The 21,505-nt window shown below is 45.0% G+C and overlaps 1 protein-coding gene across 1 annotated transcript in view; it reads left to right on the forward strand.

Annotated features, from left to right (window-relative positions):
• Positions 1-15,779: 15,779 nt before the first annotated feature.
• Positions 15,780-21,505, forward strand: part of LOC147717618 (E3 ubiquitin-protein ligase TRIM39-like) — a 229,897-nt gene continuing 224,171 nt past the window's right edge. Inside the window, exon 1 of the mRNA XM_086924409.1 lies at positions 15,780-16,304. Within this exon, the coding sequence (XP_086780535.1) occupies positions 15,891-16,304 (414 nt within the window). The 5' untranslated portion in view covers positions 15,780-15,890. The remainder of the gene's footprint in view (positions 16,305-21,505) is intronic.

Here is a 21,505-nt window from a genome sequence, read left to right on the forward strand (position 1 = left end):
GTTCTCGTTTCAGCTTCCCTTCCCTGCAGCTCCCTTCCTACCCTTCCTGATTATCCCTCGCTCGATCATTCCTGTGTGTCTGTTCACATTCAGACCCAGGGGCTGTCGAGAGGTGGACCCCATAGAGCATCGTGAGATCCTGAGGACCCTTGGCCTTGACAGGGAATGAGTCTAAATTAGATATAACGAACTTCCTAATCAAAAAATATTGACTTTTCAAATGAATGAAAAGTACACTATACACTTAAGATGGCCGCCAGCCGCGACCGTTTTGAGCAACTGACACGCACCAGCTCTTCACTGAGCTTGGGCGCGTATGCGGAAGTAACCGGGTGTCTGGAGGTCTTTAAAAACAAACCCGGCGCCCCCGGTCAAGTAACATCCGGACCGGAGGGACGCTAGTAGGTGTCTAAAAGAGGGAGGTATTCTTTAAGCAAGTAAGTGTGTGCGAATAAAATCGGGCAAACGAAGAGCCTTTACTCTTCAACCTTGCGGGTTGAATAACCATCGCTAAGCCTAACGAAACCAGTGGATGCAATTTACGATGTGCCATTTCTCCTACCTTTCTTAGATTTGCTGGGATACTGAACCCCTCCGAGTCCATGGGGCACAGTTAGGTCCCACGACATGTATGTAAATATGTATGAGTGTGTGTGTAAGATGAATGTTTGGTTGTGTCACAGTAAGGTGTTTTATCACGTTTTGATGCATGAGAATTACCACTTTTTGTGCATGAAAACAATCACGTTTTTACATAGAAAAAACGTCCTGTTGATGACCACGGGAAATGTAATAACGTTTTCCATGTGCAATCCAAAAGATATGTGCTATGTGTGCTATGTTCGGGGGTAACACCCCTTGACTTTTCATGTTGTCTTTTGTTTTACAGGAACCACGTGTTTGGAATAAATACGTAGGTATTACTGCATGCACTAATTATAGATTGCAGCATTTATTTAATTTAATTAAAATAACTCATTACAGAGCTAAGGAGTGGCGAACACAGGGCTGGTCCCTGTGTAGTCCCGAAGAAGAGCTTGGGGTATGCACGAAACATGTTGACAGGAGTTGATAGGTACACCTTAACACATTACGTTTAGGGGCCCCTATTCTTCCACCCCATTTTTAATATTACCACCTAGAGGCAAGAATAAAGTCTATTGAAAACGTACTGGGCAGGTATTTTTTAAACACATCACTTAGTCCACTCCACTATCACATCTGCACCACACATAGTCATTTGTAAGTGCTCCTACGTAATTCGCAAGTCGCAGCATGCCCCAGCCCGTAGAGGACTGGGATGGCCCCAATGATGAAGCATGTCACCATGGAGCAACCCTGGTGAGTGAGGGGACACCTAGAAAAAGAGCAATTTCTCCTTTTCTATCTACTATACCTTCCAGACCAACCCCATTGAGTGTTGTGAATGGATTTATAGTGACCAGCAAGTCTCTCAGGTATCTGGTAACAGAGACCTTATGTTGAATATAGTATTTGGAGGGTGAGCCTTAGCTTTTTTCCTCCCTCTGACTCCCTTTCTTTAGTATTGACCCTGTATGATGACACACGACCTTAGTAATCTATTCGTTATACCACAAAACTCGACTGAATGAACTCGGAAAAAGTAATACTTTCTTACCTTCCTTTCTTTTCGTCCTTGTCTACTAATTATGGTGCTCAAGTGTTCCTTCCACAATAAGAAAATTAAGAATAGAAATTCAAACCAAAGATGGTAATCCACAGCTGTTCGGTAGGTAAGGCACAGCCGTTGTGTAATTTACTCCGAGGTACTATTATAGAAAGCGCTGTCTTCCCCAAAGGCACAGTGCTCGAAAAGAACAAAGAAACATTTCCTGTTTCAATAGATAGCCATCCGGTATCTAACAAGGCATCAAAGAAATAGTCCCCCGCATGAACTCCTGGAAAACGAGTTCGCCAACGGAGAACCCAAGGAGCAAAGGCAGCCGACAACGCCGTCCGAATAGAGCCCTTAAGGAAAACGGTGAAGAATATGCTTTCCCCTCCGGCGGCCGCAAATACCACCCGAATGTCAGCGTTTCAGAAGTCCCCCCGCAAGAGCCAATTATTTAGCGCTCACCAACGGGGGGCATACAAGAACAAAATAATTTTCCTTAGGACCCAACGGAATTCGTCCTCTGCATGAGCACAAACGGCGGCTCACCAACAGAGGGCAAACAATATGCTTAAGCCGATCGTTTCAGACTGAGAGCAGCCGCAACTCAGTGAATTGAGCGAAAGCAAAGGAATACAAAAAGGGTCCAAGAAATTCTAACCTGAAGGTGTATAGAATCCACAAGCCACAAGACTTCAGTCAGCAAAATATTCGACGTACTTCCTGAGCAGTCACATGTTTAAATACCCTTCACGTGATCCACTACTAGGCACATGGAATTATGGGAGATGTAGTCACTTGGGCACGCTAGTTTACTTCTCCTTCATTAGCGCCCGAACTGGTTCATGACACAAATTATCTGGGCTAAGGGAGACACATACAAGTTAAATAGTGTTGGGCTTAGGATGGATCCCTGAGGGACTCCCTTGTCGATTAACCAGCTCTTGGAGGAAAAATCTCCTATTTGGGATGACCAATCCATCAGATAGCTCTTGAGCCAGTTCAGTGCGGAGCCCTCAACATCAAACTCCCATAGGCACTCCAGAAGGATGCCATGTGAGATGGTGGCGAAAGCAGCAGATAGGTCAAGTAAGATCAGGATGGCAGATTGTCTGGCGTCAAGAGAGAGCATGATGTTATCGACCATCTCTAATAAGGCAGTCTAGGTGATGTGGAAGGCCCAAAACCCGATTGAGATGGGTACAGCAGGTTATTGCTTTCTAGCTGTTTAGATAGTTGGCTGTTGACCAATGATTCCATGATTTTACCAAACATGAGGTAGGAGAGTGATTGGTCGGTAATTAGAAAGCTGTTTAGGGTCGGCTGTCAGCTTTTTTAGGATGGGTATGACCATGGCCTCTTTCCAGAGTGAAGGTGGATTGCAATAGCGAACGATTGAAAATTCTGGTCAGATTGGGGAGAAAGGCGGGTCCAATTTTAGATAGAATCTGGGAAGAGGCAGGGTCGGTCGGTGAGCCAGATTTTATCCTGCTTAGAGTGGAAAATACTTCTTCCTCTGTGACTGTGTGAAATTCTCTGAGAGAGTTTGCGTGTGAGGGAGGGTTCTCCGTGTGTCTCTGTTTTGGTGGTGTATTGGTTGGTTGGGGGAAGAGTTTGTGAATGTCATTTATCTTATTTACAAAAAAGGATGAGAGGGAGTCGACCCACTCATGGGAAGGGTTATGCGTTCGTTGGCAGGAAGGGGGTTGATTAATTCCTTAACGATCTTGTACAGCTCTTTGTGAGAGTTGGAGGCCTGATTTATTCTATTTCCTAAATAAACTTTTTTAGCTGTGGCTATCAATACTACTATAATAAAGGAGAAACTTTCAGGCTTTGAGGCGGGTAAACTCCGGAACCACTGCGCCAATCTACACACCCAATACACCGTAGAAATTGTCAGGGTGTATAGATGGTTATAGGCTATATAAAGTTTACAAATTAACCTTATTTAAAAAATGTATTTAAAAAAAAAAGTAGTCCCTCCAAAGTACCGCCGGCCGCGACTTGCGTGCTCACGTCGAGGAGCGGCGTCAGAGCGGCGTCAGAGGAGCGGCAGACATGGTGCCGGGGAGGAGTGGTCACGTGAGGAGCAGCGGACAGGCCAGCGCCGGTGCGAACAGCGGAGCGGCGGACATGGCGCGGGGGAGGAGCGGCGGCGGACAGGCGGTGAGGAGCAGAGCCGCGAGGAGCTGTCACCTCAGGAGCGGCGGCTGAGGTAAGCAGGCGGGTGTCGGGCCAGGCGGGGGACGGGGAGTTACAAAAGGCAATGTCGGGGCAGGCGGGGGTCGGGGAAGGCGGGGGACGGGGACTTACACCTACATTGACTCAGGCGAGAGTCGGGACAGGCGGCAGGCGGGGGACGGGGTGGACGAAGGCACGGGCTGATGGGCAATGTCAGGGCAGGCGGGGGTAGGGGGAAGCCTGAAAGCTCCCGGACAAGGTCGGGGCGGGCTGCTAGTATGATCCATATAATGCCGGTTCATTTTTTGTATGCCTCCATTTACGTTCTGCCTTCCTAATGGAGAGTTTGTTAGTTTTTAGGTCTGGGGTAAACCAGGGGAAGGGTTTGTTTGGACATTTTGTTTTTTTCCTAGGAGCGATTGTGCCTAGGGTGTTGCTGATGGCTAGTTCAAGACATTTGGCTGCCTCGTTGGGGTGGGCTAGCTCCGAAGGGGAAAGAGGACAAAGTGTGCAGAAAAAGGACTCTAAATTTATCTTATTCCAGGGCTGACTTAGTTTAGATTCTTTCGTAGGATGTAGTTGAGTCAGTATTCCATGTATATGGAACCTTATTACATTGTGGTCAGACCATAGGACTGGAAGTAGTTGGTCGATCTTTACTTGAGGGGAGTTTGTGAATAGTAGGTCTAAGGTGTTACCAGCGATGTGAGTGGGACATATCACCAGATGGTTTAGGCTTAATGTGTTTAGGCTGGTGTGGATCAGATAGGAGTTCTGCGTGATAGTTAAAATCCCCTAATAGGAGGAAGTTATCAGCAGCCAGGACGTGCGGCGCAATTGTCTCTATTAGATTGCTACCTAAAAGGACTTAGTTATGTTCATTACACAATGTGAAATAGCGACTAACAGTTACACAATAAAAATGTTCTTAAATCTGTAACAGCTGTTATGGCAGCCTAGATGACAGTCACAGAAACTGAGTTGCTAATGCCCATACTAGTATTACATAGATGTTTGTTAACCTGTCGACATCATATCACCGGTGTCTGACCCTCTCACCTGAATCTTTCCCCTTGCCTGCTTCACAGCCTAGACCCCTGGTTTTTGTGCCCTTTGACTAAGCATTCCTTCTCCCCTTTTTGGGGAAAGATAGTAGATATATACGCTGGAGTCTCAGCATACAAGCTGAGAGAGTCCACAGCGCCAAGGGAGCCACTCACAATTGAGGTATTGTATGGCACCCCTTGCCAAAGCACTCCCTCTCTCCTTTTCGGGGAAGTATCCAGAAAAGTAGGCCTTGGAGTTTCAGAGACACCTTTGAGAGAGTCCACTGCACTTAGGGAGCCTCTCGCAACTGAGATGGGGAAATGATACCACTCCCCCTGGGTTCACAGCTTACTGGACTTTGGGTGCAGCTTTGACTCACCTACTGGTTTGTGTCCCTGTCACCCTCCCCCTCCTCTTGCCTTGCCGTGTCTCTAATCCTCTCCTCCTCTTTCCCTCTTCCACTCTCTGTCTACTTCCCCTGCTCCTACCCCCCACTCCACAGAATATCTCCCCTTGCCTGCTTTCACCACCTAGCCCCCTGTCCTTTTGTGTCCTTTGGCTATGCACTCCTACTCCCCTTTTTGGGGAAAGATCCAAGTTATATATGCTGGAGTCTCAGAATACCCGCTGAGAGAGTCCAAAGCGCCAAGGGAGACACTCACAATTGAGGTATGGTATGGCACCCCTTGCCAAAGCACTCCCTCTCCCCTTTTTGGGGAAGGATCCAGTAAATAGGCCTTGGAGTCTCAGAGACCCTCTGAGAGAGTCCACTATGCTTAGGGCGCCTCTCGCAACAGAGATGGGGTAATGATACCACTCCCCCTGGGGTCACAGCTTCTGGACTTTGGGCGCAGCTTTGACTCACCTCCCGGTTTGTGTCCCTGTCACCCTCCCACTCCTCTTGCCATGCTGCGTCTCTAATCCTCCCTTCCTCTTTCTCTCCTCCACTCTCTGTCTACTTCCCCTGCTCTTAACCCCCCCCCCCCCACCCCCCCACTCCCCGGAATATCTCCTTTTGCCAGCGTTTTTCCCCTACCTATATGTTCCTTTTTGTTTGTCTCAACCTTACTTGTAACTAAAATTGCCACGCTCTAATAACTGTGTAACCTTTGTAAAGCTGTAACCCGCAATGTATTGTCTGATACCCAAGTCAAGCGTTCTGATACCTCCGTGTCTACCCAGCGCTATATAAAACGTTTTAAATAAAATAAAATAAAATAAAGCATGTATGTAAGCAAATGCAGATAAAAAATTATAAACTTAAAAAAAGAGAGCTTAAAAAAAATTAAAGCCAAACTGTTTTTACAGAAGAGATCTCTGCTATTCAAGCCCTCATACTCTCAGATCTGGATGGTGGTATTGCCCTACTCCATGGCAACCCAGATGCCTTAAGAGGCATCCTATATGCTATAGCATGTCTCATCCAGGGCCTGAAGAAATATGATTCCTTCAACCCCATTTTGGTGGAACTCCACTGGCTCCTCCTGCAGGCCTGCACCATTTTCAAAACCAACTGCATCATTTATAAAGCTGTCATGACAAGAATCCCTGCTTAGCTTGTAGAAACACATCAGCACTCCTTCAACCAGGACATCATCAAACTGTAGATGTGTAAACAAATTCTTTTTAAAGCCATTATGCCTTTTCTATGTAAACATCCCTGTAACCATCAGAACAGCCCCAATATGTGTCCAATTTAGGAAAAGTGGAAGATTCACCTCTAGAGAACACTATGTTGCAAACCATTAACCATCCTCAACCCAGCTCCATCTCCTCTTACTCGTTGACTTTAGGCTTGTCTCTGACCATGTACAGCGCTCTTTTGCCTTTAGGCTGTTTGTGCTGTAGAAATATCATATGCATACATACATAGCTTTAAGATACCATATACATACATATAAGAGTACAATACCTCCATTGATAAATAAATACTGAGCTTGTCCTCAGACATTGCTGCAGCACATACACAAAGAAAAATACTGATGAAAATACAAAGCATGCTAGATAGCAACAGCACTCTGTCACAGATCATCTGAAGTATCCTTACACCTCTCACAGACTAGTAGTCACACACTACTGACAGCTCTCACATAACTCTGACATGACTGAGCACACTTTCAGATTCTTCCCACCCACGGTGGGAACACTGTGGAGCAGATGACTTCTGTATCTCACCCCAAAAGGCTCGCCTGGTCACCTGAAGGAAGGAAAGACAACCAGAGGGACCCTCCAAGGGTAATGAGATAAAATGCTGGCTTGGCAGGTTTAGGAATCCTCTAAGCTTCTTTTTGGCCACATCAGATCTCTGCCGGGAAGGGCGGTTGAAGGTGTCTCAAGGTTCCAAACAACCTAGTGTGGGTGACAACAGAGGAGAGATTAGAAAAACCACTGCAGTCCCAGATCCTGCTAGTACCCTGACCTACGCTGACCTCTGGATGTCTGGCACCTAGTTTCTACTGAGCTGTCTCAATGGGTTGGGTGTTGTGGGCCTGTAAATGACAATTTTACGGTAAGCTTGAGTTAATTTACCTCTTCCATATCTCCTCATTTACCCGTGGGTTAATCTCCCCGATGAATGAAAACTGAACGCCCTAAAAGCCCTAAAAACATTTGAGGAGTTTTGCTTACAGTGGGGCTTGGAGGACAATGTGTCGAAGACAATACTATAGGCCTTTCACACGCATAGGGCCTACAAGGGGGGGAGCATCCAAATGAGCGATAGGCCGCTAGAACATGTCAAAGAGTTCACCTATTTAGGGGTTAACATTCAGGTAAACTGAAATGGGATCCTTAGATTGACTTGGCATCCCTTAAACATAGGCTATTGTCGGGGGTGCTACATATGGAACATAACACCTCACACACTAAGCCCATCTGCACGGCACTTGAAATCTATATTATGAAAGTTATCAGCTCAGCCCTCTATGGTTCTGAACTTTGGGGGTGTGAGAACCTATCCTCTCTTACGTCTTCAGCAAATAGGTTCCTGAGGAAAATGACTAGGCTACCACAAAGTACCCCAATGTGTCCGTTATTATACGATCTTGGGAGAAAACTCATTGCAGCTATAGCTAAACTCTGACCCTTCCTGTACTGGCAGAGACTTTGGACTACGCCTGAACTTGCAGGAAATGCGACAGGATTTCGAGATATAATAAGGGCTGATACTTTGTCATGCATAAAATAGTTATGGGAGTTTAGAGACATTTTATCTAGCATGGTTATGATTTCACTATGGATCGATCTAATAAACTCTAATTTCCCCACAAAGAGGATTCTGAAGGAAAAATTTTGGGAATGGATCCAGTATAACACATTTAGAACTATTGAGCCATGCTCCCTAACTTGCCTTTTTCTGGAACATAAAGTTATCCTGAAGCTGGAGCTATACTGGGACCAAATCACAAAACCGCTTGACCAGAAAATGTATTTCCAGTTTAGGGTAGGCACACTGCCATTAAGAGCATTCGCTGCTAGATGGAACAAACTTAATATTGATGTGTGCCCGGTATGTAAGTCTAGCAATGAATCTTTGGCTTACTTACTCTTTGTTTGTGCTGGATATGTTGTCCCACGCCATGTTTGGCTGCTGCCAATTTGTATGCTTTTGGGTACAAGAAGGGCTAGAAAAGCTGAAAGAATCCTGCGGACTGACACATCAGCAACGATTGTCATAGCCATGACAAAATACTTAGGGTGGTCATGGACAATAAGGTCTAACTCTCTTCGCCTAGGCGGGGATAATTGATGAAATGATTAACCCCTGCCAAGAGATTCTCAGGAGTAGATGTTAGATTGATTACCTATGTATAGGTCATGATAAATAAGTGAGAAATTGATCAACTAGATCCAATTGAGGTATCATAGTAGAAGTTAAATCGAATCAAGTGTTAAATTTGCTCAAAAATGCGATGTAAATTGTAAATACCCTAAATGTTTTGTTTTTTGTTTTATGTCGTGCCTAGTGTTGCATTGCGCAGCGCGAGACCTTTAGTATGTGAAAAAAGGGGTTTAGAAGCTGACCTAGGAACCGCACATGCTTATGCGTGTGCTTTTCCTTTTGTGGCCCGCTATTGGCCTTTGCGTGTGCCTTTTTATAAAAGACTGCACACAATTGGCCAAAGGCAGGCACATTGCTCTGCCCACGGCCTATTGGTGTCTATTACGCGCTTGGTGCGCGTAATAGACACCAATAGGCCATGTGGTTTCAATTATCGTGCCCAGACACGGGCGCGATAATTGAAATCACATGGCTCGCAGTGGTGCGCGGGCTTCTTTTTTTTTTTTTGGATCCATTTCACACGGAAGCAACAAAAGCCAAAAGGCTAGGAGTAAACACCGAAGCAATTTTCTTTGCCAGTGATTGTTTTTATATCTCAGTTTGAGGAGATAATTGTGCATGGTGGGGTTTACTGGAATTGTTCGTGGTTGATAAGCCTGCTAGTTTAAAGAAGTAAAGTTTTTTATGTGTTGATTATTTTACAGTAACATCCTTTTTATACATGAAGGGAGTGTTGACTTGAATACTTAACGGGTGTCTGTATTTCTTATAATAAATTGAGGAACATCACTCAGTTACTGACTGGCGACCCGGTAAAGCATTCTCTCTTTTCCACAGAGCATAGGCATTTACAGGCAGCAGAGTTATTTAAGTACAAGAGACATTCAGTGCATGGTGAACACCGATGTGCCTGCGCCCCCTGCCCCGTGCGGAAGAATGGGCCCGTCGCTGTGACCTATACAAAAGTTTTCTGTTCTGGCTAACCACGGCGAGAGCATCTGGGATGCACTATAAACGGTGGAGCATGTCGCGAAGTTAGTGCACGCAAGGGAGTGCGTGGAGGAAGAGACCAGATGATTTACAGCCAAATGTTCAATATGCATTCACGTGGAGATGGCAGGGGCTCCCCGCTCACCCTTAACCCATTCAGCGAGCCTGCTGAAGGAAATGAGATGCCTTGGCATACATTAGCGCGAGCGCAGCGTGCCAAGTTCAGTCGCCCTAACTACGTAGCTACCTTTCAGCTGCCCGGCGAGCGTGGGAGCGGCCAGACACAACAGAAGGCCTGTTTACACCGGCCCCCAATGGCCCCCAGCACTGATCAGAGGGCGTGGGGGCTGCCACATGTGGTACAGCAGCTGGAACACTGTCAGCCGCCTGCAGGCCCGGGGAGCCGGGCGGCTTTGTTCTCTGCTCCCAACACTTTGTTCTCTGTCGTGCCGGCTGCAGTCAGGCCACCGGGGCAAGCAGGTAGTGGGAAATACTGTGGGATAAAATCCCGGTAGAGTGTACTTTTTAAAACACAATATTAGGTACTTAAAATATATGCTTGAGCCATATATAACTGAGCTATATATAAATATATTTACCTTGCTGCTAATGCTGTGCAGCGATGAACCATAGTAAAAAGGTTTGCCCTTTAGTGGATGCACTTTATTTAAAGACAAAACTCGGGCTTTCAGAGTATCAGTCCGAATTCAACATGTAAATGGCATGGATTAAGTTGATTTCATTTGTTTATGTTGACGCATCTGTATTGTTCACACATCGGCACGAGTCGGCGCCTTAAAAACTTGAAAGGAGATGTTTATAACATGTAGAATTAATTGAACGATCCTAAGCAGAAAATACACCATTTTAAATGGGATGATTGTTGGTATTTCACGTTGCTGCCAAGAAGAAACTGATAGTATTTCCTTTATGTTTGTGTTGAAAGGGAGTATATAAGATGTTAACAAAATGGCGCTCTTTAGGTGAGAAAGGCTGTTCAACAGCCAAAATGCTTCCCTTCCCACTCCCAGGGCACCGTATGCCCAGACTGCCCGAGGGTGCGCCTCTTTCTCTCGCCATTGGGACGTCCAGCCTCACTGCCAGAATCAGTTGGCTGGAAGATAGCTGGAGGCAGCAGCGAGGGGAGACACCCCCTTCCCAGACCGTACTACTCTGGAGGGGGCTAAGGAGGTGTGCCTAAAAGGCTGCACAGCTTCTCCTGCTTAAAGTCCCTTTGTCTCCCCGCAGAAGCTCAGGCTGTGCTCTCACCCTGGGAAGGAGTGATGCGACTTCAAGCAGAGAAAGTTACAAAAAGACAGAGTGAGGACAAGAATGCAGAGTGCGAGGAGTGATGTTAGAGAGGGCCGCTCCGTATCTCCAGCAAACCCTGACAGAGGTTGATGCACACTGCAGACACTGGCGTTTTCTCTTTGCTGTTTTAGTGCTTGTTTCATAACAGCCACACAGTTCCTATTCCAGGACCAGTAGCATACTTGTGTATCTGCACAACTAAACACAGCTAACAGTCGTATTTTGTGGTGGTTGTTGGACGCAGTTTTATTACTCATTACAAAAGTCATATTTGTACAACTTCCCCAGACGCCTTCTTAGGGTTCATAGATCATTATCATACATTATCACAAATTGGGTGTTATTTGGACATCATAAATCAGAGGTCATAAATCATTGGGTATCGTAAGTCATTCTGCCGCAACCTGCCATTATTTGTTGTCATAAATCACTCTGCCTGATCATCATAAATCAGCAGCCATAAATCATGGTCATAAATCATCGGGATGTCATAAATCATTCTGTCACAAATCAGTCATAATTCTGTTGTTATAAATCATTCTGCATGAGCATCATAAATCATCACCCATAAATCATCGGCTGGCCATAAATCACTGGTTTGTCTTTTGCTCATTTGCATCTCCTAGGGTCGTAAATCACCCTGACAGCTCGTAGATTGTTCTTTATTGTTTTCCACACCCCTTTGCATGTGGGGGGTAGCCTTTCCCTGGAGTTAGCCCCCTACTCGCTACCTTGCTAATCTCTTTTGTGCCCTAAAAAAGAGTGAGTGGCCCTCCTTCTATACACCGCCCTGTCTGTGTGTTTCCATAACTAAACCAATATACCTTTTGTTTTCGCCACGCCGCCAGGGAGACTTCCGTCTTCCTGCTGCTGGAGAGGGCCTCAGGCATGTTTGGCCATGCGTCCTTTCCTGGTTCTGCAAACCAGCACCAACTAGATCAGTTCCTTTGTTGGCACTGGCGGCCGTTATGGTGCCAGCCCTCGAGGCCCCCTTCGGGGGCGTCCTTTGCTAAAATGTAAATGCATTTTAATGGTGTGTGCATTGCGCAGGCCCCATGTCTCTAATGCATGTTGGAGATTGGAGTCTTGAGTCTGTCCCTCACTCGAACGTCCCCATGGCGTCAGCTTCTTTAGAGGCTTTTATGCACCTCTGCAGCAGAGTTGCTGGGTTCTGTGTCGCTTGACCCTTCTTTTGACCTTTCTCTGCAGGAGTGGAGCCTGGCCAGGCTTGCATTATATCACATCATTCTAACAGTTTGCTCCCCTCTGCGAGCACACGCCTCACTGTGTGATCACATTTTCCAGTCAGGTCGCATGCTGTGACCTTCACTGTAGAACACAATCCCGTCGTCTTCGATGCCCCTCCCCCCTCCGCCGAGTTAGAAATACTTCCCAAAGACAAAAACCTTGGTGTTTACAATAGACTGACAGAAAAATATGGTAATATGCATAAACAGTGGAAAATGGAGGTTATATAACGATTTGATAGATGAGAGAAGTCATTTGGGTTATTTGACCGCATCTGCAGGCATGTGCTGTTGTGTCGTAAATATTGCCTGTATGGAAGGTAGGATACAGCAGGTATTTATCTAGCTAGGTTTAAAACAAACTCACTGGTAATACTTCCCCCTGTAGGTCACAATCTCAAAAGCATATCTACACACAACCCAGTCATCACTTCCACAGCAATACAACTAGCAGACTCAGCTTTCACCATTCTCCTGAACAACCCATCCGTAGCGACTACACTTCACTCCCCATCATTCACCACTACACTTCACAACATAAAAATCATATCCAAAAGGTCCCCTAACACCATGTACATGCACCACCCAGCCAGCACTCAAATCAACACAGTAAAAAAACACAACCCAACATCATACCACACATCATTTCATATGCAAGACAAGACATTGCTTTATCGCTCTGTGTGCCACACTCAACATGACAATGACAGTGTGGTTTCTCAAGAAATCCAGCAAACACTGAACAAACATGACACCACATCACAAAAAAGCATTTGCAATGCAATAGGTCTCGCATTTGCTAGAGTTGGATCTATTGGCATTGTAAATGCCAATGCCTTTTTTTCATTTGTTTTGAAAACCTGCAAGCGGTGCATAAACTCGCACTTTGTACTTATAGTCCTTGCTTGCGAGAAGCTTGGCTGGCAGTAAAAGAGACTGCCAGCCTTGCTTCTTATAAGCAAGGACTAGAAGTATAAAGTGCTTGTCTATGCACAACTTGCAGGTTTTCAAACGCATAAATAAAAGGCATTGTCTTTTACAATGCCAATAGCTCAAGCTCTCGCAAATGCAAGACCTATTGCATTGCACATGCTTGTTAAAGGTTACCTTTGCATGCCCTTCCATCCAGTTTATTTGATATACTATTGCAGATGTTTTATTTAACTAATCTGTATCTGTATTTTTGTAAATGCTTTTATGACTTAATCTGTTGAATAAAGCTGTTGGAACGGAACTGAAACTGAACCTTACTCCACTCGTGCTTGGATCTGAAACCCGGTTATGCCCACTAAGGACTGAGAGGGAAATGATACTCATTCTGGTTAATGTCGACGACAAAGCATGTCTTTGAAGTACACGTTCCAAATGCACCCCATTCTAGCTAGTGATAAAATTCTCACAAGCTCCTGGCCCGGGATAATGAATATCTCAAGTAAAGCCCTGTGTTCTCAGACTTAGTTAATAAAGTTACATATAGGTAGCACATTGGACTCGGGAATAAGAGGCAATGATGCCGTCTACAGGTAATATCCCCTCCATTGTGCTTGTACACTTGTTCAGAGTGTCTCAGATAAGAGTATCTTGCTAAGCTGATGCACTCTCAATAGGGTGATGTCTTTTGTCCCCAGACCCTCTGGACTCACCAAGGATATACACTGATTTGCATCCACCATCACATGGAAACAGAGGCAAAACACAGGCCCTGCAGACTCTGTTGTGAAGGAAGCCCTCACCCTTCAGAAAGCAATAGATCATCCCAAGGCCTAAGAATATCTTAGAGACATGGGAGTCTCAGGGGACCCTGCATTCTGCTGGGGGAATCATTTTGCATTTTGTCACTGCACGGAAACACTCATCTTCTGATGGTTGCTTTGGGGGGCACTGTCGTGCTGCTCCTCACCTCGGGTCTCTGAGTCTTCATTGGTACGTGTTGTTGCTGGTAGGGTGTGGCATGATCCACAAAATGACTGCCACGATTTGGGAGTGTTGTGAAAGGTGGCGCGGGACTCACAGCTGCCACAGGAGGATCCTGAAACATTACAAGGGGATCTGCTCTCCTGCAATGTTGAGTAGGAACTGCTGTCAGGCCTTCTAGGGCTTCCCGCTGTGTGACCTTCACCTGGTGGGTGGGTGTTGGTTGGTCACCATCGCAGAGAGTGGAGTAGGCACATGCTGAGAAGCAAAGGAGATTAGGGTGCAAGGAGTAGCCCCAGGTGGTAGCCTGCTAGTCAAGATACCCAATGATGTGGATATGAGGGTTCCCTGGAGGGCGGGTGAGTCAGACAGACAGGGGCTGAGCATCTAACTACATCTTCTCCTGGTGGGGTCGTTTATGTATCCACTCAATTTACAATAAACCCTCTCCTAATCTACTGGCGTTGTCTGCATATTTCTGCATGCCAACTTACATCCCAACAGGCTGGTTCCTGATAGCAACGCTGTCCTTGACAAGTCTAGATTACCGACCGCACTCTGTCGCTACTCAGAGTAGTGTTCTCGCACTCTCAGACTTGCTATAGCACAATAATGGAAGAACTGTCACAATCCCCAGAGACTGGCAGTCACACACTACCGGCAGCACTCTCAAACCCCTCACAGACTAGCCCTCACACTCCTGGAAGCCCTCTCACGCCCCTCACAGATTACCGCGAGACACTCTCAACAGCACTCTCACACTCCTCACAAAGTAGCAGCGGCCCACTTGAATGAATTATGAGTTTATGTATTTAGTATTGTGGATGGGTGAGTGAGTGAATGCAAGAATGAGTCCGGTGGATGAATAGATGCACGCGTATGAGTGACTGAGTGCATGGATCATTAGTGATTAAGTACATGGATGGACGGATGAATGTCTTGATGGGTGGAAGCTGCAGTGAAAGCCACATCTAATGATTCTGCCAATGCTTCTTTTTAATTAGTTTCCCATTTAAGAACGCAGTCACTTCCATTAATCAAGGTGCACGACCTGGTCTCATTGTACGTGCCAAACCCTGGCATCACGTTTAAAGACTCTCCCAGCTCATCCTGCAGACAGTCTGACACCACAGATCCAGACACTCAAGACTAAAGCAAGCGACTCTTGACGTGCACAACACTTTCAATTGGTCCAGACTTGTGTTTTTAGCTAACAGCACTTTTCCTTCTTGGCCTGATAGTTTTGGTTTGACCAGCCCGGCCCAGCACGCAAAGAGCAGTTCAGTGAAGAGCTAACACGGGAAAAGGGTGTCACAGAGGACATGGATTAAGCAGGCATTTCCGGCCTGTACGCAGACTCAATTTGCTCTGCTGCAGCCACTCCCACTTGTTGGTGTAGGCGGTTAGGCACTACAGGCTCAAACATTCTTAGGGCCCCCCCAGTATAGCTGCCGATCGTCCCAGGTAAGCTCTGGATATTATCAGCCCTGCTGCTGACAGCCCTGCTTTAACGGCGGACAATTCAGTTCAGCTGCGCACGATCCCAGCGCATGCTGCAGACACTGTGCTCTGCTGCGTCAGGCCTGAACATTCAAAGTTCATTGTAAACACTCCCTTATCAGCCGATGACGCTCCTACGTCAGCGCTGGGCACGTGCCGCGCCAGTGAAAGTGGGAAGAGTCTGTAAGGAAAGAGAAACAGGAGGAGAAATAGACCCTCCCACTTCACAAATTGTTCTATGAGAGACGAAACTTAACCGTGTGCAGCGCAGGTTGAACTGAACATGGCTGCGTCCAACCAGCTCCGGAGCCTGAAGGAGGAGGCCACGTGCTCCATCTGTCTGGAATATTTCACAGACCCGGTGTCTGTGGAGTGTGGACACACCTTCTGTCGGTCCTGTATCACTCAGTACTGGGAGGGGCTGCAGACAGACTTCCCCTGCCCTCAGTGCAGAGATCTCGCTGAGAACAAATCCCTCCGTCCCAACAGGCACCTGGCGAACATGGTAGAAACCCTTAAACAACTTCAGATATCGACTGCGACCCCACAGGAGGCGAATCTGTGCCGAGAACACGAAGAGAAAGTGAAATTGTTCTGTGAAGATGACCAGGAGCCCATCTGTGTGGTCTGCAGCATGTCACGTGATCACAGGGCTCACAAGATGCTTCCAATTCGAGAGGCTGCCCAAGAGTACAAGGTATGTGTGCAGGTCATCTGAATCAGGGATGGCAGGGGAGCGAGAGGGCTCGCAGTACAGAGTCTGTTAGGATTCCGACGTTCGTGAGTAATATATATATATATATATATATATATATATATATATATATATATATATATATATATATTTTGTATTATGCAATTTTTACAAAATGCATGAAAACCAAATCCACGGACAAACTCTGCATGATATAGTACCTTCCTAATGTTGCCCTATACCAGTAATCTTCAAACAGCGTGTTGCTTTTGGGTAATTCTTTATATATATTATACATGCCCATAGAGTTGGACTGGGACAGAAAATAGGCCTGTTCGTCAAAATAAGGTGGCTCCAATTAGCGAATCAGTTGCTCAGAAACTGCCCCAGGTTTGCAAATTGGGGTTGTTTTGAACTTGAAACCATGTGTAGCTGTTTTACAAGGGTGTTTAGTCTACTTACATTTGTGGTTGCTGCAGGCAATGTTTGTGGTAATATCCGGGAAATCAAAAGTAAAAACCAACCCACAGACCTTAAACAGGCCCACAAACACCCCAAAATAGAGTGGCCACACGCTGACTTCTCAGACTAGCCCATGTGACACTGCATGATTGCCCTATTGGCCAGGCCGCCCCTTGATTCCCCATACTCCGCTTTCTCATGTGAAATGTTTGGTTTGATATGCTTTGCACTGCAGGATTAGTGTGATACATGTATAAGTACTACTGTAAATTGCAGATTGTTCTAGCTACTTGGTTACAGATTGCCCTGATTTTGTTAAAAACAAGGATGAAAATATTAAGCAGTGTTATTTCTCAGTGGTTATTCTACACAGCATTTTAAAGCACCACATTTCACATAATCCTGCATCCCAGGTACGAAATGACAGAGGATACAATCAACCTTTTAGCATACATGTGGGCAGTCCTTATGTTACTTCCTGTTTTCTTGATGCACAAATAAAGTGTATAGCCAGTTACAGTAGCGCAACCAACGAGCAGGCAATGACTTAAGGAAAACATTGTCATCCCAGGATTCAATTCAGTGTAAATCTAAGTTAACATCCAAAATGGTGGAGCATCTAGGCTTGGGCGATTCATGTACCTTATTCCATTCAATAATCCGCACACCAGCAGACACTCTTCTTCCTTCCTTGATTAAGTGGGTGTGCACATTATAGTGTAGACTCAGTGGCTTGATTTAATGGTACTGGGTGGAGAGTATGAATTCCTGAATCTGTAATGTCTTATTTGAGACCCAGATGAGAATGAGTCATTAAAGTTCTGTCGACCAACGGGGTTTCAGCTGCTAGGTGTTTGATACAAGGGGCATAGATTTGCATTGTCTGTGAATCTGTCTGACTCTAGCAGAGAGCTGCTTCTGCTGAACTTTTCATATCAGGGATCTCAAACATTCATTGGAATGTTGCAAAAAGGTAGAGAAATTACTCAAAGTTAGGCCGGTTGAGCTTCCCAGTGGAGTTTTCCAAGAAAAGGCAACTCATTAGATTACCAGTCTTTATTCTGCAGGACAAAATCAAAGTGAACCGTCAAAGAACATGGGAATTTGTTTTAATTTATTTGCATCCCCATCAAAACATAAAGCCCCCACAGGGATATAATTCAGAGGACCCTGTAGCACCCAGTGCTTGCCGCAGGATATTGTTCCATTAAGCAGGGTGTCAATTCTGGCATTTTGTTGAATCTTCCCATCTCTAGTAGGTGCTAATCACATTACAATCTCTTAAGAGCTGGTTGTAGTGGGTCTTTCCAGGGCTGATTGGTCCTTGATTTGAAGCGTGGGTGCTCTCCTGCGGAAGCTGCTTCACTAGCTTGTGAATTTGCCCTCTAAAGAAAAATGGCAATGGAGTTAAAAATATGTGGCAGAAAACAACCTCCTGAGGGAACTGCCTCAAATAATCACACACTGGAAGATAGAGGAATCCACTCTATTAAGTCTGAATGGATAAGGTAAAATGAACATGGAATAAGAAAAGAAATAGTAGATGGAAGGTGAAAAAATGAGAAGAAAAATACTGGTAGGCAAGAATATAACATTTCATAGCTTTAGTAAAGAAAAGTTACAATTCTATTAAGGATTCTGAGGCAAGGATAATGCATTTCTTTCTTCACCTTATTACACATGCAAAAAGAAAAAATGATGGACAGAATGCAGAACAATGTCATACATTCACACCAGTACAGAGATCTGGGCCAAAATCCAACATTTTTGGCTCCCCATGTCATTCCAATTTGAACCCAGCCATATGCAAACCACTCTTGACCCTGCGCCCAATGGGACCAGTCCACCCAAACTTCCAGGCCAGGTCCTTACTGGACTGGAAACAAGCATCCTGGGACCGGCTTTGGGGCAACAACCCTCATCAGCCAGGCTAGCTTGAATCCAGTAACACAGTTAGCCCCGAATCCATATCTGGGTATTCTCAGAGCACTTAGAGTGAGAAGCCAAAAGACACACAGATGATGGACGGAATGCAGTGCAAATCAAACATTCTTCCCCAGTAAATAGATCTGGCTTAAATCCATTGGCCTTTTTCTCACCATGCCACCCCAGTTTAGACCCAGCCATATGCAACAGCCAGGCTAGCTTGAATCCAGTGGCACGGTGGGCCTGGGACCCACGTCTGGGAATACCCGGCACACTTAAGGCGCATAAATGTCAGTGAATTTCTAAGCTTTTTTAAATTCTATTTCCTAACTATAACGTCCCAGTAACCTTTTGTTTTTTTCAATTTCTAAGGTTTTTTAAAATTCTAGTCCTAAATTGCAATGTCCATTTTTTGTAAGTGACCCTCTTAAGATTTCCACACTTTCATTCTATAATTGGATATAATCATGTTTTGATTTCATATGTGTTTATCAGAAAATACATTAATAACTGATTTTATTTTTTTAAGTTCAAAAATAAGTTTATTGGTCAAAATACATGGTATCATCAACAATACAGGAAAAATTAAAAGAAATCAAAGGAAAGGAAAAAGAAACCAAAAGCATTCAAGAGAAATATAACAATAAAGTCAATGTCATAAACAAGTCATGGGCATTAAAATGGAACAAAAACAGTATAATGGCTATACTTGTAAGCAAGTAAAAATAGTCAAATAACAGGTGAGAACAAAGGAAGAAGGAAATGTAAAGGGTATTCAAGGTGGTTTAAGGACTTCTTGGTGGTCAGGCTGTAGATGATTAGAACGCAGAGCACATTTATCTAGGAACAATGTGATAGGAAGCCATAAATCTGCACGTTTCGCAGCCATGCTAATGGGAAAGACAAAAGTAGTATCTAGTCTGTGGTTGTGACAGACATTGTACCACCATGCTTTAACGGAAATGTTAGATGAAGCTTTCCAATTTATGGTAATCTGTTGAAACGCCACAGCCAACAATAAGTCAACAATGCGTACATCAAGGTCCACGTCCCTCCAGCAAGGTGAGAGGCTTCCTAGGAAGCCGCAAGCATGAGAAAAGGGAATACGAGTGCAAAAAATTACATTGATTTGAGCCCACACCTGCAACCAATATTCATGTACATACTTGCAGAGAAACAGCATATGAAATAAGTCAGCACGTGGGGAGGAACAAGACCAGCATGCATCTGGGGTGGTGGGAAATCTCTTATTAAGGGTGAAGGGAGTGTGGAGTAACCTATAGTAAATAAAAAACAGAGATTGTGTTAGGGTCGCCGCTCTGAGTGATTTACGAATCTTGGTCCATACTTTATCCCACAATGAAATTGCCCAAGTAGTACCAAAATCTTGTTCCCACTGTTCCTCCACCTTGGACTTGGGTCTAATGAGTTCGTGAGCATGAAGATATTTGTAAAGAGTAGCAGCCTTAGGGGTAGTGCGAAGGAGAGAATGAAGTTGCGTAGCACAAGTGAGAGAAGAGGAAGGCAACTGGGCCTGCATTAGCCGGGTATGTACGGCCATCACAGCTGTTTTAAGTAAAAGATACTTGGGGGCAAAAGATGCGGGTAAATCAAAGGAAGAACAGAGAGTTGAGAAAGGCAAAAGGGTAGAGTGTAAGAATAATTGCGATATCCAAACTAAGCCCCTTTATCTCCAAGTCTTTCAGTAAAAGGGTTTGTTGTGGATTAGAAGATACGCATTATGCCAAATTGTGGAAGAAAGGATATCCGCGATAGTATTAGGAGGAGGGGGCTTAGAGGAAAGGAGGAGGCTGGTGGTGAATTTATGAATAGGAGTGGGAATCAAGGAAGGTTTACGGGAAAAGGATAGATATTCTGCAAACGAGTAGGGGGAGAGTAAAAGACGCTCCAACTTAACCCATAGAGGACAAGGAGAAACAGGGTCCTGTAACCAAAAGGATGCTTGGCGTAGCAGAAAGGCTTTGTGGTAAGCTGGGAAATCTGGAAAATTAACTCCCACTTCTGAAACAGGATGAATCAGTCTAGCAAAGGACATCTGGGGTTTTTTATTATTCCATAAAAAGGAAGATAAGACTTGGTTAATTTTCTTTAAAAATTTGGAAGGAATAGGAACAGGAATATTGGAGATTGTATAAAGGACTATGGGAGATAGCATCATCTTAATGGTGTCAAGGCGGCCCCACCAAAATAAATAAAGTGGGTGCCATCTGGGCGCTAAATCCGTGATCTTTTTAATACAATTATTCAGGCAGAGGGAAACGGTATCTGAGATAGAAGGGTTGATGTGAAGACCTAAATACTTGATATGCGTGGGGCTCCAAGTAAAATTAGAGGCACTGAAGTCGGGCTTAAAGGGGAATTTCGTTAGGGGTAGGATCTCGCATTTATCATTGTTAAGTTTGTAGCCAGAAATGAGGGAAAAGCTACGAACTTCCTATAGGAAAGCAGGGATTGAAACTGTGGGGTTGGAAAGGAAGAGTAAAATGTCGTCTGCGTAAGCAGCAAGTTTAATGTGAGCATTTGCGGTCTTAAAACCATGAATATTAGGGTTTTGACGTAATTTAGATAAAAAGGGTTCCAAAGCCAAATTGAAAAGAAAAGGAGAAAGGGGACAACCCTGGCGTACACCCCTACCAAGGTCAAAAAAGGAGAAAACCTGACTGTTGGCACAAACTGCCGCACGGGGGCGTGAGTATAAAAGGGAGACTAAAGAGATCAAATGGGGGCCAAAGCCAAACCATTCGAGAGTGTGGAAAAAATAGGACCATTCGACCCTGTCAAACGCCTTTTCGGCG

This window comes from Lissotriton vulgaris, chromosome 5 (genome assembly GCF_964263255.1).
Source record: "Lissotriton vulgaris chromosome 5, aLisVul1.2, whole genome shotgun sequence".
Taxonomy (NCBI): domain Eukaryota; kingdom Metazoa; phylum Chordata; class Amphibia; order Caudata; family Salamandridae; genus Lissotriton; species Lissotriton vulgaris.